The sequence below is a fragment of the Pristiophorus japonicus genome, chromosome 6 (assembly GCF_044704955.1).
Source record: "Pristiophorus japonicus isolate sPriJap1 chromosome 6, sPriJap1.hap1, whole genome shotgun sequence".
NCBI lineage: Eukaryota > Metazoa > Chordata > Chondrichthyes > Pristiophoridae > Pristiophorus > Pristiophorus japonicus.
Window position 1 is genome coordinate 65,767,388 of NC_091982.1, and position 24,387 is coordinate 65,791,774.

Below are 24,387 nucleotides of genomic sequence, written 5' to 3' on the forward strand. Positions count from 1 at the left end.
TTTCTGGTTTCTGCTGGGTATTATGTTTAAATAAGTGTGTAACATAACTAGAAATATGCTTTAATTGTGCCATAATTCTGCATTCCTAGAATATCAATGTTTGCTTAATTTACGCAAATCAATTACATTTTAAAAGGGCTTTGTTTTCAGGAATCTCCGGGAAGAACAAAAATTCTTGCATGCTGACGTGAGTTCTATTAAATACTCAAATTGTTGATGCAATTGAATTTTACCATCGTTTTTACAGTACAGCTTTATTCTTAGTGACAATTTTGAAGCTATGATTTAGCTGGAATATTTTTATAATTCATATAGTAATGCATCCACGTCTCTGTGGTAGCTTGACCAGATTGTTGGTAGATCACATGGGTTTAATATGGATTCCAACAGTATTCCCTGTAAATTCTCTAGGCTTTTATTTCAGATCTATATCAAACCTGGAAAGAAACTTTGCGGTGTGCAACCTTACTTTTTGCAGATAAATTGTATGTGGCTTGAAAATATTGAACTTAATAATTTTAATTTCTTATTCCCGATAGGCCTTTCCTGACGCAACAAAGAATGTACTTTGTGTTTGCACAGATGCTGACTTCTGTTTCAGCATGGCTCACTATAATTTTATTAATAACGGTTAGCTTGGTGCCTGATATTGTGGTAAAACTCATGAGCAAGCCAATCAGCAGAGGCAGGCTGCAGGTAGGTGTTGAACCATTAAAATATGACTCATTGATCAAAAGTATGTATTTGTGTGTGACCTGTATTCTTGTCAACGGTGACTATTTGGGAACTGTTATGGTAAACAACCGGTTCAAGGAATACAGAAGTGACTGTTCTCATGCCTGAAAACGAAGGCTATTTTCATACTGTCACTCCTGTAACGTGACCTTGCATTCAATGGTTGTTTTTGTTACAACCTTGGACTTCCTAAAATATATTTATCAGGAAACTAGAAACAGCTTGACAATGGACAATTGGTCTTTATTCCTTTGCCGCTGGTGTCTCTTGCTAACAATTCTCCTGGTGATATTAGTTAGTGAGAAACGGGAAGTCTTTTCCTCAGATATAACAGTTCTTTTCGGTCAGTTGTGATTACTTTTCAATTTGTATGTAAAATGTATGTAATAATCTTGACATTTTTCTGTGAAGCAATTGTAAAACATTAATTATTCCCTCTTGGTCAAAATAATTCCCTAACAATCTGTTAAATTAATCTCCATTATATCCCTGCTTTCACCCAAGAATCTGTTAGAAAAATTAGTTTAAAAAAGGACCATGTTTTATTTTCGGTAGCTGAGTATGGTTTTCTTAATTACACAAATCTTTTATTTTTCTGTTCAGATAATTAAGATACAGGGATTCTTTGTGGATTTTCCAAGCCTGCCTGCTACAGTTCCTAGAAAGAAAATATGTTCCTTCTTGGAGATTATCTGCCTCTAATTGAGATACAGCAGAATTAAAAAATTTTTTCCCATCTCTCAAACATTAATTAATGCTGACAAACTCAAGGGAATAATTTATTCTCTTGTGCTGATTTTCCATGAATTAGAGCATTAAAATCTCATTTCAAAGACTTGGCAAGCCCATTTTCTGCTCTGAGACCAAAAGCCACTTAATCTGAACTGTTCTGACTGGAAGGTCTATAATGGCCTGGAAGCTGCGGTGGGACATGTACCTCCGGAGTGCGCCTCCGACCCGTGAAACAAATCTGAAAGCACCTCCAGGCTCCCAGGTTACGAAGAGTTGTAGTCTCCGACCTCCAGGCGGACGGCAGCACAAAGGCCCGCGGATCCCAGGGACGCAGGCGGGTCGGAAGCGTCCCTGGGATCACATGGGCCCAGTCCTCCAATCACAAAGGAGATTCCATTGAAATAATTTACGAAGGGAATCCCCTAATAATGCAATTTAATCCCCAAATGATCATACTATGTACAGAATTCTAATCATTATAAATGTGCTGAATTGCAATTTTATTCACAAGTTCCTTCATTGCACCAACATCAATAAAAAATTATTTTTTTGCTAATTAATTTTAAACATCATAATCCAGGACAATATTTGCATAAACTCATTTAAAGTGTGTGTGCAAAATTTTGGATTTTTAAATGTTTTATTTAAGCCTTATATATACCCTTACGTTGACGAAAGCAGGCCCTATGCCTGCTTTTACCAGCTGGAAGGGTTGCGTGGGCAATTGCTGGGCAAATCACCCAACTCTCCGCCAGCAATACGGAGTTTTCATGCGGTTCGGATAATCTGTCAAGGCGTCCTTGACAGATCGCAAGTTCCGGATTTCGTGCAGGAGAGTACACCAATGAGACCACAATTTCGGAGTCAATGATTTGCCTCCTCCATTTAATGTAAACTGCAATATCCAGCTATGAATTTCTGTTCAAACTCTTACTGAATTAGAAATAATATACCCACATGTGGTGAAGGGAAAAGAAGCAAGCTCTACATGTGTGAAGCTTAAAGTCCAGGAAACAAAAAAGATGGGAGGGAATTTATAAAGGAATAGCGAAGGCAGAAAATACAAAATTGGATCATTTTAGATGGAGAATGAGTAGAAATAAGCACCACTCAATTAACATTTTAACTATTGTGGTCTTGGAAAAACTTCATTGCTCAAAGGTTGTTTTAAATGGACATCCACTTGCTCGGGGTGGAAATACGGAAAGAGCCTGAAGATTTATAGAATTGCACATAGTAACACATTTTTGAATTGCCTTCGTTTACATGTTTTAAAGAAGTTCAAAAGGTGACATCTTAAAACCCTACCTCGCCCATAATGTTTTTGCACAGGGCCATTTCAAATAACCAATGCATCCAGACTTTTTAAATGATGCTTAGATTTGCAGGGCATTAGCTTACTACATTCTGCTTTGGGACCCTAGTGAAGAGAGAAATGTTTCATTGCATGGCAAATTACTTCTGTTTTCATCGGAGCATTTTATTACCTGCAATTTCTATTGGAATTTGTTGTAGCATAACCAGTGGGTTTAACCTGTCTATCTGAATAACGGTGCCTTAAAGTGAGTCTATTGTCCATGTGCACCACGTTCCAATCTCCCCGCCCCCCCCCCCCCCCCACACAAAAAGACACATTTTCATTAATCCGAACTGGATCCTAGAGTAGCAAAACAGTGGCTTAGAATAAATTTGCCTACCTTTTGCTGGTGGATGGCAGTGGAGGAGTAAACATAATTATTCTGCACTTGTGTATATTTTATAAAAGGGGATCTAGAACATATTTCTGGAATAAATATTTTACCATCTCTGGAAATAGTAAGTCTCAACCGGCAATTTAAATACATTAATTTTGCATATCTCTAAAATGAGTGTGTCCTTTCAAGGCTGATGAATATGGGGAATGCATGATTTTTTTGGAGTTCACAGTTAACAAATGAAAGGGGGAAATCAGCACTTGAGGACTTGAAACCAATGGTATGAATCCTTAGCTTTGGGTTGAGTTCCAGCATCAGCATCTAAATCTAGGAACTGAGCCAAGCTCAAGGCAACTTGGGGTGCACTAATGAAGTATCTGTTCTCAAGCGAGAGATTCAATCTCTTTTTTTGAGAGTTGGGAATGAGAAAATCACTAAATTTGTGTTCTGTTACATTCTGAGCCATACACTTCTTTTCCGATGGCATTTTTAACTTTGGTTTCACTATCTAATTTTCAGTGCAGCAATCACAGTAACTAGAGTGGCTTCTGGTGACGAATGGACTTACTGTAAAACTGAATGTGTTGGCCAACTAATAATCTGTCAATAGCCCGCCTATACATAACTTTAACCAGTAAAGTCCAGAAGAGTTACCAGTCCTTCCAAACTGGGAATATTTTCAAACATGGTCATGTTTCAAATGCTAAATGAGGTGAAAATTAATGTTGCAGTTATTCACAGTATTTTCAAGAGTCTGAATGGAAATGCTTTATAAACAAAACACAACTGCATTTTTAAATTTTGTGACGTTTGAATTTTACTAGCAAAATTAGATTGTGAGACTCTCTAAAGCCATGTTTTGCTTTGCTTCCCTCTTCCTTCCCTCTTTAATATCTTCAAACATGTTCTTCTGCTTGAAATATTTCTGTTAATCGCCTTTCCACTTTCTCTTCTTTCCCCACCCCCCCCCCCCCTCTCCTCCTCCTCCTCCTCCTCCTCCTCCTCCTCTTCTATGAACTAGGCAAGACAGCACTTGCCTTCTTCCAGACAGTCTACGGTCTTTATGCTCTCCCAAACTTCCAGCAGCCAGAGTTTCTCTTGGAGTGATTGAGGTGATCTCTGTTGTTTTTGGTGTAACTTGTATATTTTCTATCTAGCATGTACAGCCTGTTCATACCTCCCATTTGTTTTTTTTTTAAGTGGATTCTGATGTGTATGAATGCTCATTTAGATGCACATCTCTAAAATCTAAAGCATGCCTTTCACAAGCATACAACATTTTTGAAAAGCTTCTAAACTTACATTTGTATTGAGAAAAATATATGGAAAACTAGACTTCATTTCCAGCAATGCCGAGTTGATCGTTTGTGAACTAAAGCTGCTTTTCTGTTTTAATTCGGGTTCTGAGAGCCCTCCATCTGTGAAGCAGATCCTGTCATTTATGTTAAATCTGTTCCCTGTAGTCTGGTGACAGACCCATAGAAACTGGGTCTACAAGTTGCCACCTCGCTATCAAAATAGGTATAACAACATAAACGCTGGGTATCTGCTCGCAGATGGAATCCAAATTATAAGCTAGTAACAGAAGCTTAAACGTTCAGTCTGTTTTTACAAGCAGCGCAATCAGCAACTACCGAGAAGCAGACTCAATATAAAAGTGTATCCATCATGGGTGTGAGATGGTATGGTAGATTGTTACAAGGATTCCCGTATTGGATTTCCAAGATATTCTGCCTGCATACACTAAGAGCCAAGTGGGAACAACATCCAATTAAAGGGCCCAAGTTTCCACATGATTTGCGCCTGATTTTTAGGAGCAACTGGTGGAGAACAGACTATGTTAGAATTTGCAATTCTCCACATTTTTTTTTCTGCAGCTCTAGTCGGGTAGAACAGTTCTACTTTGGAACAGAATTTTTTCTTCAAAAGGTGGCGTGTCCGGCCACTGACGCCTGATTTGAAAGTTTCCACAGTGAAAATGTACTCCAAACTAAAGAAGAATGGAGCAAGTGAAGATTTTTGTAGAACTGAAAAAACCTGTTCTACACATTAAAAAATCAGGCGCAGGTTACAAATCAGGCGTCCAGAACGGGGAGAGGGGGGGAAGGGAACTCATTAAATTCTACAATAAATCCTTATTTATACTTATACAAATATTATACAAATAAATCCAACCTGAATAAACATTTATAAGCAAAGAAAAGATTAAATAAACCATCTTCCTACCTGTGTGAAAGTGCTTCAGCCAGGAAGAATGGTGCAGCAAGCCTCACAAAACGAGGGAGCCGACCGAACGCGGGCCGGGGGGGGGAGGAGGGAGCCGACCGAACGCAGGCAGGGGGGGAGGGGGGAGGAGGGAGCCGACCGAACGCGGGTCGGGGGTGGGGGGGGAGGGAGGAGGGAGCCGACCGAACGCGGGCCTGTGGGGGGGGGAGGAGGGAGCCGACCGAACGCGGGCCGGAGGGGGGGGGGGAAAGGAGGGAGCCGACCGAACGCAGGAGGGGGGGGGAAGCCGACCAAACGCGGGCCAGGGGGGAGAGGAGGGAGCCGACCGGGGGCAGGGGGGGGGGAGGAGGGAAGGGAAGGGAGCCGACCGAACACGGGCGGGGGAAGGGAGCCGACTAACGCGCGGGGTGGGGGAGGAAAGGGAAGGGAAGGGAGCCGACGAACGCGGGAGGGAGAGAGCCGACCGAACGCGGGCGGGCAGGAGGGAGGGAGGGAGCCGACCGAACGTGGGCGGGCGGGAGGGAGGGAGCGAGCCTACCAAACGCGGGGAGGGGGAGGGAGAGGGAAGGGAGCCTACCGAACGCGGGGGGGGGGGGCGGGAAGGGAGCCGACTGAACGCGGGAGGGAGGGAGCCGACCGAACGCGGGAGGGAGGGAGCCTACCAAACGCGGGGGGGGGGAGGGAGGGAGCCGACCGAACGCGGGGGATGGAGCCGACCGAACGCGGGTGGGAGGGAGTGAGCTGACCGAACGCGGGGGGGAAGGGAATGGAGCTGTTCCAGACGGCTGGCGGGAAAGAGAGAAGGCTGCAGGAAGCCTCAGAAATTGAGGAGCCATTTCCCGACGGCAAAAGGGGGAAGTCGTCGGGAAACGGCTGCCTCAACTTTCTGAGGCTTCCTGCACCCTTCTCACTGCTACAAGAAGCCTCTGTGCTGATGGCAATGTACTTTTATTAAAAAATGTTCAAAAACTAAACAGCCACAAAGAACTACAAAAATGGCCGAGTGCCAATGTTTTTTTCACACTGAGCATGCGCGAACACTCCAACGTGCAGCGTTGCCGGGAGGAAAAAAACTAATTTAAATAGTACCCGCCCCTTCCCACTTACAAAATTGGCACGAGTGTAGGCTCCGCCCCCCCTGGGCGCCGCGCCAAGCAGACAAGGAGCTGCAGAACGCTCCAGAATCGCTCGTTTTTTTTCCGGCGCCGTTTTAGGCGTGAAAAACGGGCGCCCAGCTCGGAGGGGCGCCCATTTTTTATCATGTGGAAACTTGGGCCCAATGAGCTGACATTTGATTCAGTGCTAGTTTAAAGTCTTTAACAGGGAGGTCATCTACCGTCCATCGGGTAATGTATGCCTTGATAAACAATAAACTGCATTAAAAAATAATGCTAAGTGAAGAGTTACATTTGGCCAGTAGGGTTTTGTTGAAAGTGGGTCTGCTGTTTATTCACTTGGTGCCCCTACCCTTTTGGGAGTGTGGAAATATAATATTTGCAGTATTCACAGTATTTTCTGGTATTCAGTTCAGATCTTGCATAAACATTGCATGTTCCGTGTTAAGTTACTTATGTGCCTTGTTATTGTATGTGCTTGGCTATTTGCTTTGCTGTTCTTGCCTCACACTAACAGTATATTCAGACTCTGGAGGAGTCTCTGATGAGGGATAGTATGAATATGGATTTTAATTCCTACTTCTATTAATTTAGGTTGAGATATGCCATGAACATGGCAAAGGCTGGCCGGCTGATCGACTGTCTAAATATTTTTTTTAAACTCCTTTTTGATTCTGATTTTCAAAGCATATATTATTGCTCTATTGATTACATTAATAGTTATTAGATGTACTTCAACAATACACAAGTTAGCTATAGTTGAGCAAACTCTGTGCTCGATTCACCAATGCCATGATAGAAAGGTGGTGGTTGGCATGTTGCAAGCAGCCCCGCTTAGGTCATACCACTGGACTAATGAGAAAGCTCTGAGACTAGGGACCAAAGCTAGTGGGCGTGTTAGCTGGAAGCCAGGTATGAGAAAACTCAGGAGTCAGCGCTTACCATGATTGGTAAACAGCGGCTGCTGATGCTCCATAACTCCAACCGGTGGAATCGCCATTGAATGGGTTACAGTCTGTCTCTGCTGTGGGCAGGAGGATGGTGGTATTGTTCTCACATTTGATGTTGAATTGGGCTGCTCATCAAGCTGGTCGTGAGGAACTCCATGTACCTGCGGTCCTTCAAGCAAGAGCTTATGTTTATGCTGCTTGTTTAATAATCAGCTATAGTGTACCCCATAAATTCAAGACTTTTAGAAGAAGGTGAATCTGAGTAAACTCTCTGTGGCAGATTCAGCAATCCAGCAGATCTGTAGTATTTCGGGGCACTGTTGATGATTAACCAGCCCGTGTGGCCCATGGTTATGATCTGAAGAGATAGAAACCGGAGGCAGGATTTCTTACCGCTCGAGTTCACGTAACTTCACAAGTCGGGATTACAGTGGTTCTGGCAGATCAATCAGTGCTCAGTGTGGATAGGCTGCCTGAATTCTAGCTGGTTAAACTCCCAACAGTACCCAGCACCAACTTGGGGCTCTGGGTGTAACTACACATTACCTATGTAGATTTCTCAGTAGCTCGGTTTGGAGACTCTGAAGCCTGTTGGTGAGTTTCATTTGTGCCAGGCACCCAGCTGAGCATGAGCACACGAAAGTGTAATGAAAAGCAATCTTTGCAACAAAAAGGGCATTTTGTTTTTGCCACTGCAGTCCAAAGATGACCAAGTCCCTGCACTGAATCCTTTGAGTAATGCATATACTGAGAAATGGTGTTTAACCACGATTGTACCTTTGACAAAAATAGAATAAAAGGTAATAGTGTGTGCACTTTCTGTACTTGGATTAAATATGTTTAATCCAGATATTCTATCAATTTGTCTGTTTCTATAATTAGTGCACACTGCGCAGTTGACTCTAAAGTGTATGGCCAAACCAATAACAGAATTTCAGTATGCAAAAAACACAATGAAAATTCCACAAAATGTAAATCGGTCTTCTAAGGTTCATTCAAGTGTTCTATCTACATTGCAGATGGAGAAAACTTGAATAAATAAAGACTAGATTGCTTTTATTTGAGCTTTTTCAAAAAAGAATATCCAATCAGAAAGCAGAAGGGCAGCACCTGACCCTTGCATCTTGACCAAGCACAGATCAACAGCATCCTGCTGCCGCTCTGATGTGCCACATATAGCACTGCACCGTTAACCAACGGGGGAACTTGGCAGATGGTCATTATGAGCCAGCTTGCCATCGGATGATTTGCAGTTGAGGGTTTCTCCAGATGGCAAATTGCCAACCTTCACATGGTCATCAACAGGGTGTGAGACACTTGGTTGAAAGAGAAGAAAGTTGCTGTATTACTACATTTTTATTAAACTATATGCACAGTGGTGATTTTTGGTGACCGTGTACTGGACCCAAATTAAAATCCTTTATGCAAATTTGGCTAAACATTTCTGTGCTTTTTTTTAAGCCACATTGAGTTGATTCAGAGACTCTGCCTCCAAGCTCAACTAGTTAGCCTATACCCTACCGTAATTTTCAGTGAACGATCCAGTGCATCCTAAATCCTTTAACCTAGAGTAGCAAACATACAGAGACCAGAAAGCTCCCAGTTGGCGCATAGCGATCTGATTTCAGCCAAGGTGGCAGTAGGGGTATAACAATTGGCCTGAATGCCCTTGATTTGAGAGCAAAATCAAGCAAAGCTCCAGCTGTTGAGCACTGTTGAGTCAGTGAGCTCTGCTTGTGTGTAGATTGGGTGAAGATAGCATTGGGCTCACCTGTGATCCCCCCTTTGTTGAACAGCTTGGCAGCACTCCCTATCAAGGTTCTCATACGAGCAGTACCCCCTTGGGTGATGTACCACACCCCACCAAGAAATCAACAAGTTCCGAAAGGAAGAACCTGTCTAGGGACAAGGATTGCACTGCACCGTTAACCAACGGGGGAACTTGGCAGATGATCATTATGAGCCAGCTTGCCATCGGATGATTTGCAGTTGAGGGTTTCTCCAGATGGCAAATTGCCAACCTTCACATGGTCATCAACAGGGTGTGAGACACTTGGGAATCAACTCGATGTGGCTTTAAAAAAAAAAGCACAGAAATGTTTAGCCAAATTTGCATAAAGGGTTTTAATTTGGGTCCAGTACACGGTCACCAAAAATCACCATGTGCATATAGTTTAATAAAATGTAGTAATACAGCAACTTTCTTCTCTTTCAACCAAGTGTCTCACACCCTGTTGATGACCATGTGAAGGTTGGCAATTTGCCATCTGGAAAAACCCTCAACTGCAAATTAAAAGTATTGCATCCAGCTAGAAATTCATAATTTCTTGTTTAAAAATAAATGGATGGATTGCTAAACTCGTGCCTGCTTCATACAGAAGGAAATGTGTATTTCACTATTTTCATGCTAAATAATTTGATAAATAATTCATTAGTAGGCAGCAAAGGGCAGTACTTAATGCAAATTATATTCCAAATGACCCTCTTCCCCACCCCCTCAGTTTTTCCATATTGGCTCAAATGTTTGTGAAAGATATTCAGTGATTTATTTTCATTGCAAACTTAAGACTGAAAATGTCCTTTCTGAGGAGAGATTTAAGCTCCCAGACGGTTGTTACCTCATGCAGTCTGTGTTACACAAGTATTCTAAGTTTCTCACCTCGTTGTTACAGAAATATTTGGTCTATAACAAGGCTGCCGATTCAGTTTCGACCCCCAGATCCCCTGTCGAACCACTTCTTGCAAGATCATTCTCAATTGAATCATGATTACCACTGACAGGTACTGGTATTTTGGTGGTTATCTCCTAGTTTGATCTGTTTAATTTGGATTATTTGATATTTTTATTTCTAGGCATTATCTTTACCATGATTCTGACTGCCTATAAACAGGTTAATGATTATATGGTATCGAACGTAATTAGTAAAATACATCACACCATATCGTTGGCTGCAGATCAATAGGCAGCCACTGGCCTTCAATTTTGCACAGTTGCACAAGCTTTTTATTTACTGTTGGTGTGGGGTGCTTCCATTTTGTTACTAGTGCATTATCCACGAATGTAGCTTCGGCTGTGTCTGTTGCATGCAAAGTTTGTTTGGTAAATGTCAGATCTGTTCTAAAGAGAGTTGCACAATAATCTAGCACAGAATGTTTTAAAGGCGACGTCATGTGCATGTCATTTGTTTTTCCTTGACTAATGTGATGTTCTACTGCGTAGGGTAATTTTGAATTAGGTACGCTAAAATGGCAGTTAAGAATTTTAAGAATGTATGCTGTAAATGAGTAAATGTGTGAAATGAATAGGTCCTGATAACCTTGCATTCTAGATGCATTACCGGTGATTTGGAGGAGGGAGGGGGGGCAGGGTGGGAATAAAAATAATTCCAAAGTCTTCATGTCCTCCCTGCATATCTCCATTTCATTACACTTTGTCATGTACCAATGATGCTCAACTTTGCTGTTGAGCCCCAACCATTCACCCTCCCACCATATGCATCCCTTGTGATAAGTGTGATTAATGAGCATGCTCCCATGTTTGGTCATGGCTTAATCCAGTGGTGCGCAGTCTGTCTGGTTAATGGTAAGGAAGCCTCTGAACAATCGGGGCATCAAATATTAGCTTGTCTCTTGCCCTTCCCTAGATACTCGAGTACATGCTTCACTTAAATGTATACTGATGCACGACAAGCCAGCTGGGAACACCTTCTGATCCTACATGTGTACCATCCGATAATATAGGCAGTGGTATTTTTGATTACCATCCACTGGCGTGGTCAGCAATCCTGTGGTCAGCTTGGCTCTAAGCATTTTTGCCTGATTCAGAAGTTGTAAGTTCTAGCCCCACTCCAAGACTTGAACACCTAATCTCGGCCGATGTTCCAGTTAAGTATTGAGGAAAGTACTACATCGTCAGAGGTACCAACCTTTGGATGAAAAGTTTTGATGATTTCGGGTAGACATTAAATCCCAATTCTACTATTCGTAGAGTAAAGAGTTCTCCCAATGCCCCAGCCACCATTCTTTCCCCTCCAAAAATAGATCAACTGATCATCCATCTCTTTGCTTATTGTGGGATCTTGATATGTATAAGATGGTTGACACATTTCCTTGTGTAACAACAGTTATTGTCACTGAATTACTTCAAAGTAATTCAATGCATGTCAAGTGTTTGCAGATATTTTTGAGATGCAATAAGGTTGTAATCAAAAGGTGAAAACTCAAGTCCCAGTACTATCTGTAATTTCAACGCACTTGCTTTTGTTTATAATTTTTATTAATTCCAACCTAGATCGCTAAATAAATCTCACTATAGTATTGGACTGATGCCTGAAGCACGCTGCTTAAAACACATCGCCCACCAAGTTATGATCTAACTCCCCGATGTCTTTCTATCTTCTGCTTCCCTCCCTTCACGTAACTACTATTCCTTGTCTTATCTTTGATACTAACTGACTTTAATATCACCAGTCAATTTAGAACACTACCTTTATTTAAAAAAAAGTCTCCGGTTGATGAGGCAAAACCTAGCCTTTTTGAAATTGTATTGACTGTCATTTATCAAGTTATTCAGACCAGTCTCCGCTGCTACAGAGCTTCCTGATGCCAAGGAACCATGCTACAGATGGTGGAATATCTCTCAAGTCGGTTCCAGGTCACAACCCTTAACCGTTCGCAATGGAGCTGTTCCAGGACACTCCCTGTAATTCAAATCGCAGAGCAACCTAGCAGAGAAGAAGACCTATTTGATTCTTTACATAGGGAGGGAAACTGGTGACGAGTAGCAATAGTTACAGGAAGCAGAGGACATTAAAAGTTTGTGTTCACTCTACTGGGACTGCTTTGTGCAGAGTGATGTGTTTTGGTATACACACAGGCATTTAAAGCCCATCTATGAACATGTGAAGAGGAAGGAGTCTCGTATCTGCATTGGGACATCCTGCATGAGGAACAAACCCTGCATTTGACAGTCACTGGTCTTGTACCTGGAAAGTTAACACATTTCTGTGACATTTTGAAAGATGCTAGGAAATAAGCTGGTTACATGTCACATACAGTGATATTTTGTGCAAAGTCCTTTCTACCTGTATTTTACGGATGCATGGGTCTCCTTTGCATGCTACCAATGACCAGGAGGAGTTCCTGTCTGGTTCCTAGAATGGATGGGGATTGCAAGAAAACTGAGGCTATAGTGCCGTGTGGGATGTGACTCAAAATTGTAATCCATTGCCTGAATGAGTTGTCAAAGACTCCTCTCATGTCATGAGGAGGCATTTCCATTTCATCCGATCAAGTGCCTTTTCTGTATTCGGAGAGAGAAGCAAGGCAGGAATGTTGGTGGTGTTGCAATTGTCCACAACATTAAATAGTTATCGGATGTTATCCCTCATGAGTTGGATATGGTAAACTGATAGCTACATACATCTCATCTGGAGGCCTGGATCTTGGCTGAAATTTTATACTTGGCATTGAGAGTTGTGGGTCATAAGACGAGCACTGAGTGGGGTCTTTGCTTTTTAAAATGTATTAAATTTGATTGAAACTGAGAAAAATATCGATGGGGATCCACCACACCCCATTGTTACTCTAACCCTTTCAGCTTGGAGGGACGTCTACACCTCTGTCCTCTTTCCAACCTGGTGCTATGGTAATCTCCCAAGAGGACTCCCTTCACGTGGATTCGGAGCCTTGCAATAGAAAGGGATTACTGGATTCCTGCACGAGGACTAGATTCAAGTGCAGAAATCCAGTAATGTCACCTTTACTACGCAACCAATATCACGATGTTCAGATAAGGCACTGTGGAGAGAACCCAGCAATACTATGCAGACTATAGCCTAAGCAAAAAAAAAAGAAACGAGAAATGAATATCTATCCCGTGCAACACATTCACCTCCATAATGAAAGGCAATAGAGAAAACCTAAAAAGGGCCTCTGAGCAAGACCTAAATTGTTGGTTAATGAAGGAAGAATAGTCAGCTGTATGAAGACGGGTCCTGTGCAACCAAATGTGCAAAAGCCAAGTGATGTGTATAATGTTCTCATCATTCCATACCAGCCAGCTGCTGGAGGAACTGTGACCAGAAGGAGGCCCTCATACATGTATTCTGGTCCTGTACCTGTATTCAGCCAATCTGGATGGTAGTCGGGACCGAGACAGTCGTCGTAATTCTGGAGAATTCAGCTACTGGCGGAGCACAGCCCTCCGCACAAATTAATGTCACCGAAGCAGGTGGGACTTCACCTAGTCAGAACGGATAATGCTTGGTCTCTGCCTGCAGCAGAGGAAACACTTAGCTGTTTGAGATTTGTTATTTGGGACTGGGCAGTGCATTTTTCCTATTCCCAAGACCAGCAATGCACTCATTGACCGGGAAGAATAGTGAACCTAACCAACTTGGGCACATGCCCCTCTCTGATCCCCATTCCCAAACCCAGCTGATTCCTCACAGCCAAGAACAAACAATTTGTCTGATCCCCAAGCAAGCCCAACAATGCTAAGAAACCATGGAACAACACCGTGTACGCCACCCAAAAATAGCAATAATGCAGAGCGACTTCATAAAATATGTGTGATTGTAAACTCTTTAAGGAATCAATAAGAATGGGAGTACTTTGCTTTCTACTAGCTGTTCCTTCATCTATTTGAGAAAAATGATCACACCTAAAACTACTACTCTGGATAAACTGACTACTCAACAAAGTATCTTAAGAACTTAAGAATTAGGAGCAGGAGTCGGCCATAAAACCCTTATTCCTACTCCGCCATTCAATAAGATCGTGGCTGAACTTTTACATCATCTCCACTTTCCTGCACTATCCCTATATCCCTCGATTCCATTAGTGCAAAAAATCTGTTGATTTCAGTCTTGAATATATTCAACGACTGAGCATCCACAGCCCTCGGGTAGAGAATACCAAAGATTTACAACCCTCTGAGTGAAGGAATTTCTCCTCCTCTCAGTCCTAAATGGCCGACCCCTTATCCTGAGAGTCTGACCCCTGTTTCTAGACTATACTCAGGGCAATCTGCCTCTCAGCATCTACTCTGTCAAGCCCTCTAAGAATTTTATACATTTAAATGAGATCACCTTTCATTCTTCTAAACACCAGAGAATATAGGCCCATTCTACTCAATCTCTTTACATACAACAGCCCCCTCATTCCAGGAATCAACCTAGTGAACTTTCATTGCACTCTCTTGAAGACAAGTATATCCTCCCTTGGGTAAGGAGATGTAAACTATACACAGTACTCCAGGTGTAGACTCAAAGCACTATAGAATTGCAGCAAAACGTCCTTACTCTTGTACTGCAACACGCTTGCAATAAAAGCCAACGTACATTTGTCTTCCTAATTTCTTGCAGTACCTGCATGTTAAGTTGATTCTAGTACAAGCAGACCCAAATCCCTCTGAATCCCAACATTTACTCGTCTCCCCTTATTAAAAAAATTCTGCTTTTACATTCTTCCCACCAAAGTGAATAATTCCACACTTCCCCACGTTATACTGCGTCTGCCACCTTCTTGCCCAATCATTTAACTGGTCTATATCCCCTTGCTGCCTCTTTACGTCCTCCTGACAGCTTACTTTCCCACTTAGCCTTGTATCGTCAGCAAACTTGGATACATTACATTTGGTCTCCTCATCCAAGTCATTGATATAAACTTTAAATGGCTGAGGCCCAAGCACTGATCTTTGCAGCACTCTACTAGTTACACCCTGCCATCCCAAAAATGACCCATTAATTCCTACTGTTTTTCTGTCCGTTAACTAATCCTCAATCCGTGCTAATATGTTACCCCTAATGTGGAACTAAACTACAGAACCAGTGGGAACCTATTCAACCTTTGTCGTCTCCAGGCCAGGTCCAAGACCACCCCAACCTCTCGTCGAGCTACAGTAATCGGACGATGCCTGCGTCTGCGCACATACAGAGGCTGAACTCCAAGTCATAGTCAACGTATTTACTGAGGCATATGAAAGCATAGGCCTTAAGCTAAACATCCATAAGACAAATGTCCTCCACCTAACCTGTCCCCGCCACACAGCACTGCCCCCCCCAGTCATCAAGATCCACGGCGCGGCCCTGGACAACGTGGACCATTTCCCATACCGCTGGAGCCTCCTATCAACAAGAGCAGACATTGACGACGAGATTCAACACCACCTCTAGTGCAGCCTTCGGCCGCCTGAGGAAAAGAGTGTTCGAAGACCAGGCCCTCAAATTTGCCACCAAGCTCATGGTCTACAAGGCTGTAATAATACCTGCCCTCCTGTATGGCTCAGAGACATGGACCATGTACAGTAGACACCAAGTCGCTGGAGAAATACCGCTACCGATGTCTCCGCAAGATCCTGCAAAAATCCCCTGGGAGGATAGACGCACCAACGTTAGCGTCCTCGACTAGGCCAATATCCCCAGCATTGAAGCACTGACCACATTTGATCAGCTCTGCTGGGCAGGCCACATTGTTCGCATGCCAGACACGAGACTCCCAAAGCAAGCGCTCTACTCTGGCTTGTTTGCCGTGAAGGAGTTCAAAGGTGGGCAGAGGAAACGTTACAAGGGGCACCCTCAAAGCCTTCCTGATAAAGTGCAACATCCCTACTGACACCTGGGAGTCCCTGGCCAAAGACCGCCCTAAGTGGAGGAAGTGCTTCCGGGAGGACGCTGAGCATCTCGAGTCTCATCGTCTGGAGCATGCAGAAATCAAGCGAAAGCAGCGGAAAGAGCATGCGGCAAACCTGTCCGACCTGTGACGGGTACTGTGGTTCTTGTATTGAACTGGTCATTTTTAAAGTGGAAGCAAGTTTTTCTCTTATGATGATGAGCCCTAATCTTTGTGGCACCTTATCGAATGCCTTCTGAAAATCCAACTATTTTACATCTACAGGTTCCCCTTTATCCACCCTGCTAGTTACTCGGGTAATAGTTTTGTCGAACATAATTTCCTTTTCATAAAACCGTGTTGACTCTGCCTAATCATATTGTGTGACTCTGTCTAATCATAGCTTTGCTTTTCCCTTACTGGGTTTATTTCAAAGCTTAATCTGCTAAAACTGATCCCACTTCTACTTAAAAACCTACACATGACAGAGGTGTGGTAGAAAGATGCATTTAAGGCTTATTATTTACTCCATTAAAGCGCTATTAACATTTAACACATTTATTATTCTGGTCAGTACATTTGCTGATCACCTAGATGACCTCGCTGATGGCTCGCAACTTTTCCCACCATGATTTGTATCTTGTGCAGTCAGGAAGATGCCGGCAGACATGATGAGCCAAATGGTCTCCTTTCGCACTGTAAACTTACATGCATCTATGGCGGCTAAGCCTTTCCCTTAACGGAGAAAATTCAAAACAGGCGGGTCAAACACACCCTTCGTGTCTTTTTTTTAGTTTTGATAAAAGCTCCAAACAGTAAACATCAACCCGGCTATTCTCACCATAGATGCTGCACGACCTGAATTTTCTCAGAATTATTTTTGAGATGTATTATCAAATGCCTGGGAGCAGATGTCTTTTCCCAAACTTAGCAGGAAATTGTGCGGTGGAAGGGGTGTTTACCATATTGTAACTCATTCCTCGGACTCTGGCATTTCTTAAATAGAATTAAATTTCTGTTTGATATTTCATGGTTGACTTGAACAGATGTTACTTATTAAATGCAACAAATGTATTTTTTTTCCCTAAAATGATATTTTTTTTGAAACCTTGTATTACCATTGCAGGTCTTTGCTCTCCCCTTAGGATATTTTCAATGTTTCCTTTACTTTACACAAATTTCACTTTGATTTAATGGGATGACTTTAAAATTGCTCCTGTTTCAATTTTGTTACCGTTTTAAACAGCAAGCAAAAATTAGCTGGCAAAGTCTTAAATCATCTTCAGTCCTAAACTTTGAAATAATTTGAAGAAACACACCTGAGGGGTTTCTTCTGAATTCCACCTACAATACAACCAATTCAGGTAACTGCAGGATGATTTGGGGAGGTGGCAGGGCAGAGGCGCACTGATATTGACTGGATATACAAAAGGACATTTTAGAGGGGTGATGGTGACCATTAACATTAATGTGTTTCCTGAGGGAAGAGAGGAAGCAGAATTTAAGTCTTGAAATAGAGTTTAGTAAATTAGAGCAGAAATTAACAGTTATTGGAGCCAGTTTAAAAGAACAAGCCGGATAGAACAGAGTTCTCTTGACAATTTGATGGCACTGATATTCGTAAGAACCAGCCAATGATAAGGTTACATTTAATTGTTACACTTTAATCACTTGGGCACTGTATTTATTTAATTTGGTAAATTAATGCTGTTTATCCAGTTGTCCAGGTCTGTTAGTTCATGTGCCTGAAGTCATTTAGTGTGGGAAAGTATTGGAATGTGCAATATCATTGCAGGCAAGAAGTTTGCATACCCAAATATACTGCAAAGCAACATCTTAAAAGAAACTAAAATTTAGCACACCAGGTTAGTTACAGCAAAGTAAAGCAATTATGAAGTCAACGCCTCTTTTATTTTGGAAATACGGTTTAGGATCAATATTGTATCATGCTGTTACAATACCTGTTGCTGCACTTAAAAATACAAACCTTGAAACAACACTGGTATATGATGAGCAAACACACGAAGTGTGAAGTGATTCATTTTGTTAGGAAGACTGCGGAGAGGTGACATAAACTAAATGGTACATTATTAAAGGGGGTGCAGGAACAGAGACCTGGGGGTATACATGCACAAATGTGAGGTGGCAGGATAAGTTGAAACGGCTGTTGTGGGATCCTTGGCTTTATAAATAGAGGCATCGAATACAAAAGCAAGGAAGTTATGCTAAACCTTTATAAATCACTGGTTAGGCCCCAGCTGGAGTTATTGTGGGCACCGCACTTTAAGAACTTAAGATTAGGAGCAGGAGCCATTCAACTCTTCGAGCCTGCTCTGCCATTCAATAAGATCGTGTCTGATCTTCTACTTCCACTCCACTTGCCTGCACTATCTCCATATCCCTTCATTCCCTTAATATCCAAAAATCTAGCGATCTCTGTCTTGGAATATACTCAATGACTGAGCCACCACAGCCTTCTGGAGTAGAAAATGCCAAAGATTCACCACCCTCTGAGCGAAGAAATAAGAGCTGGAGTAGGCCATTAGACCCCTCGAGCCAGCTCTGCCATTTAATAAGATCATGGCTGATCTGATCTTGAGCTCAAATCCACTTCCCTGTCCACTCCCCATAAACCTTCACTCCCTTATCGTTCCAAAATCTGTCTCTATCCACCTTAAATATATTCAATGACCCAGCCTCCACAGCTCTCTGAGGCAGAGAATTCCACATATTTACGACCCTCTGAGAGAAGAAATTCCTCCTCATCTCAATTCTAAATGGGCGACTCCTTAAATTTAAAACAATGCCCCCTGGTTCTAGATTACCCGCCCCCCCCCCCCCAGTGGAAACATCCTCTGCATTTACTTTGTCGAGCCCCTGCAGTATCTCATATATATCAATAAAATAACACCTCATTCTTCTAAACTCCAATAAGTATAGGCCCAACCTGCTCAATCTTTCTTCATAAGTCAACCCCTTCATCTTGGGAACCAACCTAGTGAACCTTCTCTGAACTGCCTCCAATGCAAGTATATCCCTCCTTAATAAGGAGACCAAAACTATACGCAGTACTCTAGGTGTGGTCTTGGCAATACCCTGCACAGTTGTAACAGGACTTCCGTGCTTTTATACTCCATCCCCCTTGCAATAAAGGCCAACATTCCATTTGCCTTCCTGATTACTTGCTGTACCTACATACTAACGTTTTGTGTTTCATGCACAAGGACCCCCAGGTCCCTCTGTACTGCAGCATTTGGCAATTTTTCTTCGTTTAAATAATAATTTGCTTTTTTATTTTTCCTGTCAAAATGGATAACCTCACACTTTCCCACATTATAGTCTATCTGCCAAACTTTTGCCCACTCACTTAGCCTGTCTATATTCCTTTGCAGATTCTTTGTGTCCTCCTCACAACTTGCTTTCCCACCCATCTTTGTATTATCAGCAAACTTGTCTACATTACATTCGTCCTTTCATCCAAGTTATTAATATAGATTGTAAATAGTTGAGGCCCCAGCACCAATCCCGGCCAGCCAGAAAATGACCCATTTATCCCGACTCTGTTTTCTGTTAGTTAGCCAATCTTTTATCTTGCATCCTAGGGTCTTAAAAGAAGTGGCTGCAGAGATGGTGGATGCATTGTTTGCAATCTAACAAAATTACATGGATTCTGGTGAGGTCCCAGAGGATTGGAAAACCGCAGATGTAACGCCACTATTTAAAAAAGGAGGCAGACAGAAAGCAGGAAACCATAGACCAGTTAACCTAAAATCTGTCGTTGGGAAGATGCTGGAGTCCATTATTAAGGAAGCAGTAGCAGGACATTTGGAAAAGCATAATTCAATCAAGCAGAGTCAGCATGGTTTTATGAAAGGGAAAGGTTTTGGTCTCCTGGACAAAATTGCAAATGTAACAAGCAGGGTGAATAAGGGGGAACCAGTGGATGTGGTGTATTTGGATTTCCAGAAGGCATTTGATAAGATGCCACATAAAAGGTTACTACACAAGATAAAAGTTCATGGGGTTGGGGGTAATATATTAGCATGGATAGAGGATTGGCTAACTAACTGAAAACTAGAATTGGGATAAATGGGTCATTTTCCGGTTGGCAAACTGTAACGAGTGGGGTGCCGCAGGGTTCGGTGCTGGGGCCTCAACTATTTACAATCTATATTAATGACTTGGATGAAGGGCCCGAGTGTAATGTAGCCAAGTTTGCTGATGATACAAAGATGGGTGGGAAAGCAAATTGTGAGGAGGACACACAAAATCTGCAAAGGGATATAGACAGGCTAAGTGAGTGGGCAAAAGTTTGGCAGATAGAGTATAATGTGGGAAAATGTGAGGTTATCCACTTTGGCAGAAAAAATAGAAAAGCAAATTAAAATTTAAATGTAGAAAAATTGCAAAGTGCTGCAGTACAGAGAGACCTGGGGGTCCTTGTGCATGAAACACAAAAAGTTAGTATGCAGGTTCAGCAAGTAATCGGGAAGGCAAATGGAATGTTGGCCTTTATTGCAAGGGGGATAGAGTATAAAAGCAGAGAAGTCCTATTACAGAGTATTGGTGAGGCCACACCTAGAGAACTGCATACAGTTTTGGTCTCCTTATTTAAGGAAGGATATACTTGCATTGGAGGCTGTTCAGAGAAGGTTCACTAAGTTGATTCCGGAGATGAGGGGGTTAACTTATGAAGATAGGTTGAGTAGGTTGGGTCTATACCCATTGGAGCTCAGAAGAATGAGAGCAGCCATGATCTTATTAAATGGCAGAGCAGGCTCAAGGGGTCAAATGGCCTACTGCTTCTATTTCTTATGTTCTATCCATGCTAATATATTACCCCCAACCCTGATGGCTCTTATCTGTGCAGTAACCTTTTATGTGGCACCTTATCTAATGCCTTATGGATATCCAAATACACCACATCCACTGGTTCCCCCATCTCAGTCCTAAATGGCAGACCCCTTATTCTGAGACTGTGACCCCTGGTTCTAGATTTCCCAGCTAGGGGCAACATCCTCTCTGCATCTACGCTGTCAGGCCCTGTAAGAATATTCTCTCTTTCAGTGAGATCACCTCTCATTCTTACAAACTGTGGAGAATATAGGCCTAGTCTATTCAATCTGTCCTCTTAGGATAATCCCCCCCATCCCAGGAATAAGTCTGGTGAACCTTTGCTGCACTCCCTCCATGGCAAGTATATCCTTCCTTAGGTAAGGAGACCAAAACTGTACACAATGCTCCAGGTGTGTTCTCACAGGATTGCAGTAAGACATCTTGAGGCCAAAATTCAGGGTCTCAAAGAGACCCGTTAATGCCTGTTTGCAACGGCCATTCCCAAAAATTGAATTTCTGCCACTTTGGGGTCAACAGACCGACCCAACCTAAATTCAGATCAGGGATTTTTCGGCCTGGACCCCAATCCACCCAAGTAGTTGCACTGCCAATTTAAAGGAATAACATTTTCAGCTGAATGCGGCGCCCTCAGCAGGTTTTTCTGCCGGTGCACCATTTCCTCATTGAGTGCGGTCCGGCAGTCTGGTTGCCCTTAAAGGGGAGGGCCCACTACTGCTCCTGGTTTTGGCCGGGCCACCAATAGGCAGCCTGGCCAAAACCCTCCCTGATGGCCCAGTGGCCAAAGTTTAAAAATTGATCAAATCTCTCCCCTTTAACGGAGGGGAGAGAGCGTGGTGACGCACACGTGCTGTGACATCACCACGAGTCCACCACTGATTGACAGCAGCGGAGACCACAACCAACCAGCCAGTCAGCCTGGCTTTAAATTAGAGGCCCGCCCCATTATGAACCATTTCCTGTAGGACTTTGAAAATGGATCAACTTACCGTACCAGGAATTCCAGCGGTAATTACCACTTCAAAAATCAATAGGTGTGACAGCTTTCTGTTGCACCTGAATTTTGACCCCCTTTACTCATACTCAAATCCTCTTGTAATAAAGGCCAACATACCATTTGCTTTCTTAATTGCTTGCTGTACCTGCATGTTAACTTTCAGTGATTTGTGTGCAAGGACACCCAGGTCCCTCTAAACACCAACATTTCCCAATCACTCACCATTTTAAAAAATATTCTTTTTCTATTTTTCCTACCAAAGTGGATAACTTCACATTTCTCCATTAGATTCCATTTGTCAAGTTCTTGCCCACTTGCTTAACCTGTCTCTATCCCTTTGAAGCCTCTTTGCATCATAGAAACATAGAAAATAGGTGCAGCAATAGGCCATTCGTCCCTTCGAGCCTGCACCACCATTCAATATGATCATGGCTGATCATGCAACTTCAGTACCCCATTCCTGCTTCCTCTCCATACCCTTTGATCCCTTTAGTCGTAAGGGCCACATCTAATTCCCTTTTGAATATATCTAACGAACTGGCCTCAACAACTTTCTGTGGTGGAGAATTCCACAGGTTCACAATTCATCCTCCTCACAACTTACATTCCCACCTAGCTTTGTATCATCAGCAAACTTGGATATATTACATTTGGTCTCCTCATCCAAATCATTGATATAGATTGTACTTAGCTGAGGCCCAAGCACTGATCCTTGTGGCACCCCACTCGTTACAGCCTGCCAACCTGAAAATGACCCATTTATTTCTACTCTCTGTTTTCTGTCCGTTAACCAATCCTCAATCCATGCTCATATATTACCCCCAATCCCATGAGCCCTAATTTTGTTTAATAGCCTCTTGTGTGGCACTTTATTGAATGCCTTCTGAAAATCCAAATACTCAACATCCACTGGTTTCCCCCCCCCCCCCCCTTATCTATTCTGCTAGTTACAACCTCAACAAACTTTTAACAGATTTGTTAAACATGATTTCCCTTTCATAAATCCGTGTTGACTCTGCCCAATCCTATTATTATTTTCTAAGTGCCCTGTTACCACGTCCTTAATAATAGATTCCAGCATTTTCCCTACTACTGATGTCAGGCTAACTGGTCTGTAGTTCCCCGTTTTTCTCTCTTCCCTCCTTTCTTAAATAGTGGGGTTACATTTGTTACCTTCCAATCTGCGGAAACCGTTCTAGAATCTATACAATTTTGGAAGATGACAACCCATGCACTATTTCTATAACCGCCTCTTTCAAAACCATAGGATGTAGGCCATCAGGTCCAGGAGATTGATCCGCTTTCAGTCCCATTCATTTCTCTGGTACTATTTTTTTTTAAACTAATACTATTCTATTTTTAATAGAATAAATAAGGAGAAACTATTACCCATTGGAGTACACTAATGTCTTTCAGTTCCTCATTCTTGCTAAACCCTTGGTTCTCCACTATTTTAGGAAGGATGTCAAGAACTTGAGAAGAGGTTTACTAGAATGGTACTAGGGATGAGAGACTTCAGTTCTGTGGAGAGACTGGAGAAACTGAGTTTGTTCTCCACAGATCAGAGAAGGGTTTTAATAGAGTAAGGAGAGACTATTTCCAGCGGCAGAAGGATCAGTAACTAGAAGGCAGAGATTTAAGGCAATTGGCAAAAGAACCAAAGGCAATATGAAGTGGAAAAAACTATGCACTGCCTAAAAGGGCGATGGAAACAGATTCAATAATAATTAGCAAATGGGAATTGGATAAATATTTGAAGGGGGATCATTTGCAGGCTATGGGGGAAGAACAGGGGACTAATTGGATCGCTCTTTCAAAGAGCTGGCATAGGCACGATGGGCCAAATGACCACCTTCTGTACGATGATATTCTAAGTGTATCTATGCTATTTGCCTCAACTACTTGTGGTAGCGCCTTCCACATTCTCACCACACATTGGGTAAAGAATTTTCTCCTGAATTCCCTACTGGATTTATTAGTGACTATTTTATATTTATGGCCCCTAGCTTTTGAATCCCCTACAAGTCGATCCATTTTCTCTACACTATTAAACCCTTTCATTATCTTTAAGACATCGATCAGATCACCTCTCGGCCGCCTTTTTTCTAGAAAAAACTGCAATCAGACTACCAGTAGTCTGCAAACTACAATTATACTTTTGAGTGACGCAGTCTTGTACTGCTACTGCTTGCCAGGGCTCTTGTTTAACGCACAAGTAAACTGAGGTGACTAAAGGGGTGGGGGTTGTGGGGGAGAGGGTTCCACCTGCTGTATAATTTTGTTCTGGTGCAATGATGCATGATATTTTCATTCGTCTACTGATAATTCAGCTTTTTACTGTCTTCTCCCCGCCCCCCCCCCCAAAAAAAAAAATCCAAGGTATCTACAAATTCAAAAATTGCATTAAAATGGCACAGTAGCTCTTTTTAATTACATTCAAGTTGTCCAATTTTAATTAAGTAAATTTGAAT

At 42.5% G+C, this 24,387-nt stretch overlaps 1 protein-coding gene across 7 annotated transcripts in view; it reads left to right on the forward strand.

Annotated features, from left to right (window-relative positions):
- Positions 1-24,387, forward strand: part of atp11c (ATPase phospholipid transporting 11C) — a 169,999-nt gene that overhangs the window by 144,101 nt on the left and 1,511 nt on the right. The window contains exons 28-30 of one of the 7 annotated variants that reach the window (XR_011593599.1): positions 151-187; positions 540-696; positions 10,125-10,211. Coding sequence is in view for 5 of the 7 variants with exons in the window: in XM_070882887.1 (XP_070738988.1) it covers positions 540-696; positions 10,125-10,220 (253 nt within the window). In the remaining 2 variants the exon portion in view is untranslated. Of the gene's footprint in view, positions 1-150; positions 188-539; positions 697-4,182; positions 4,274-10,124; positions 10,234-12,045; positions 13,001-15,279; positions 15,303-24,387 lie in introns of those variants that run through there. The other 6 variants (XR_011593600.1, XM_070882892.1, XM_070882890.1 and 3 more) reach the window with 6 other exon arrangements.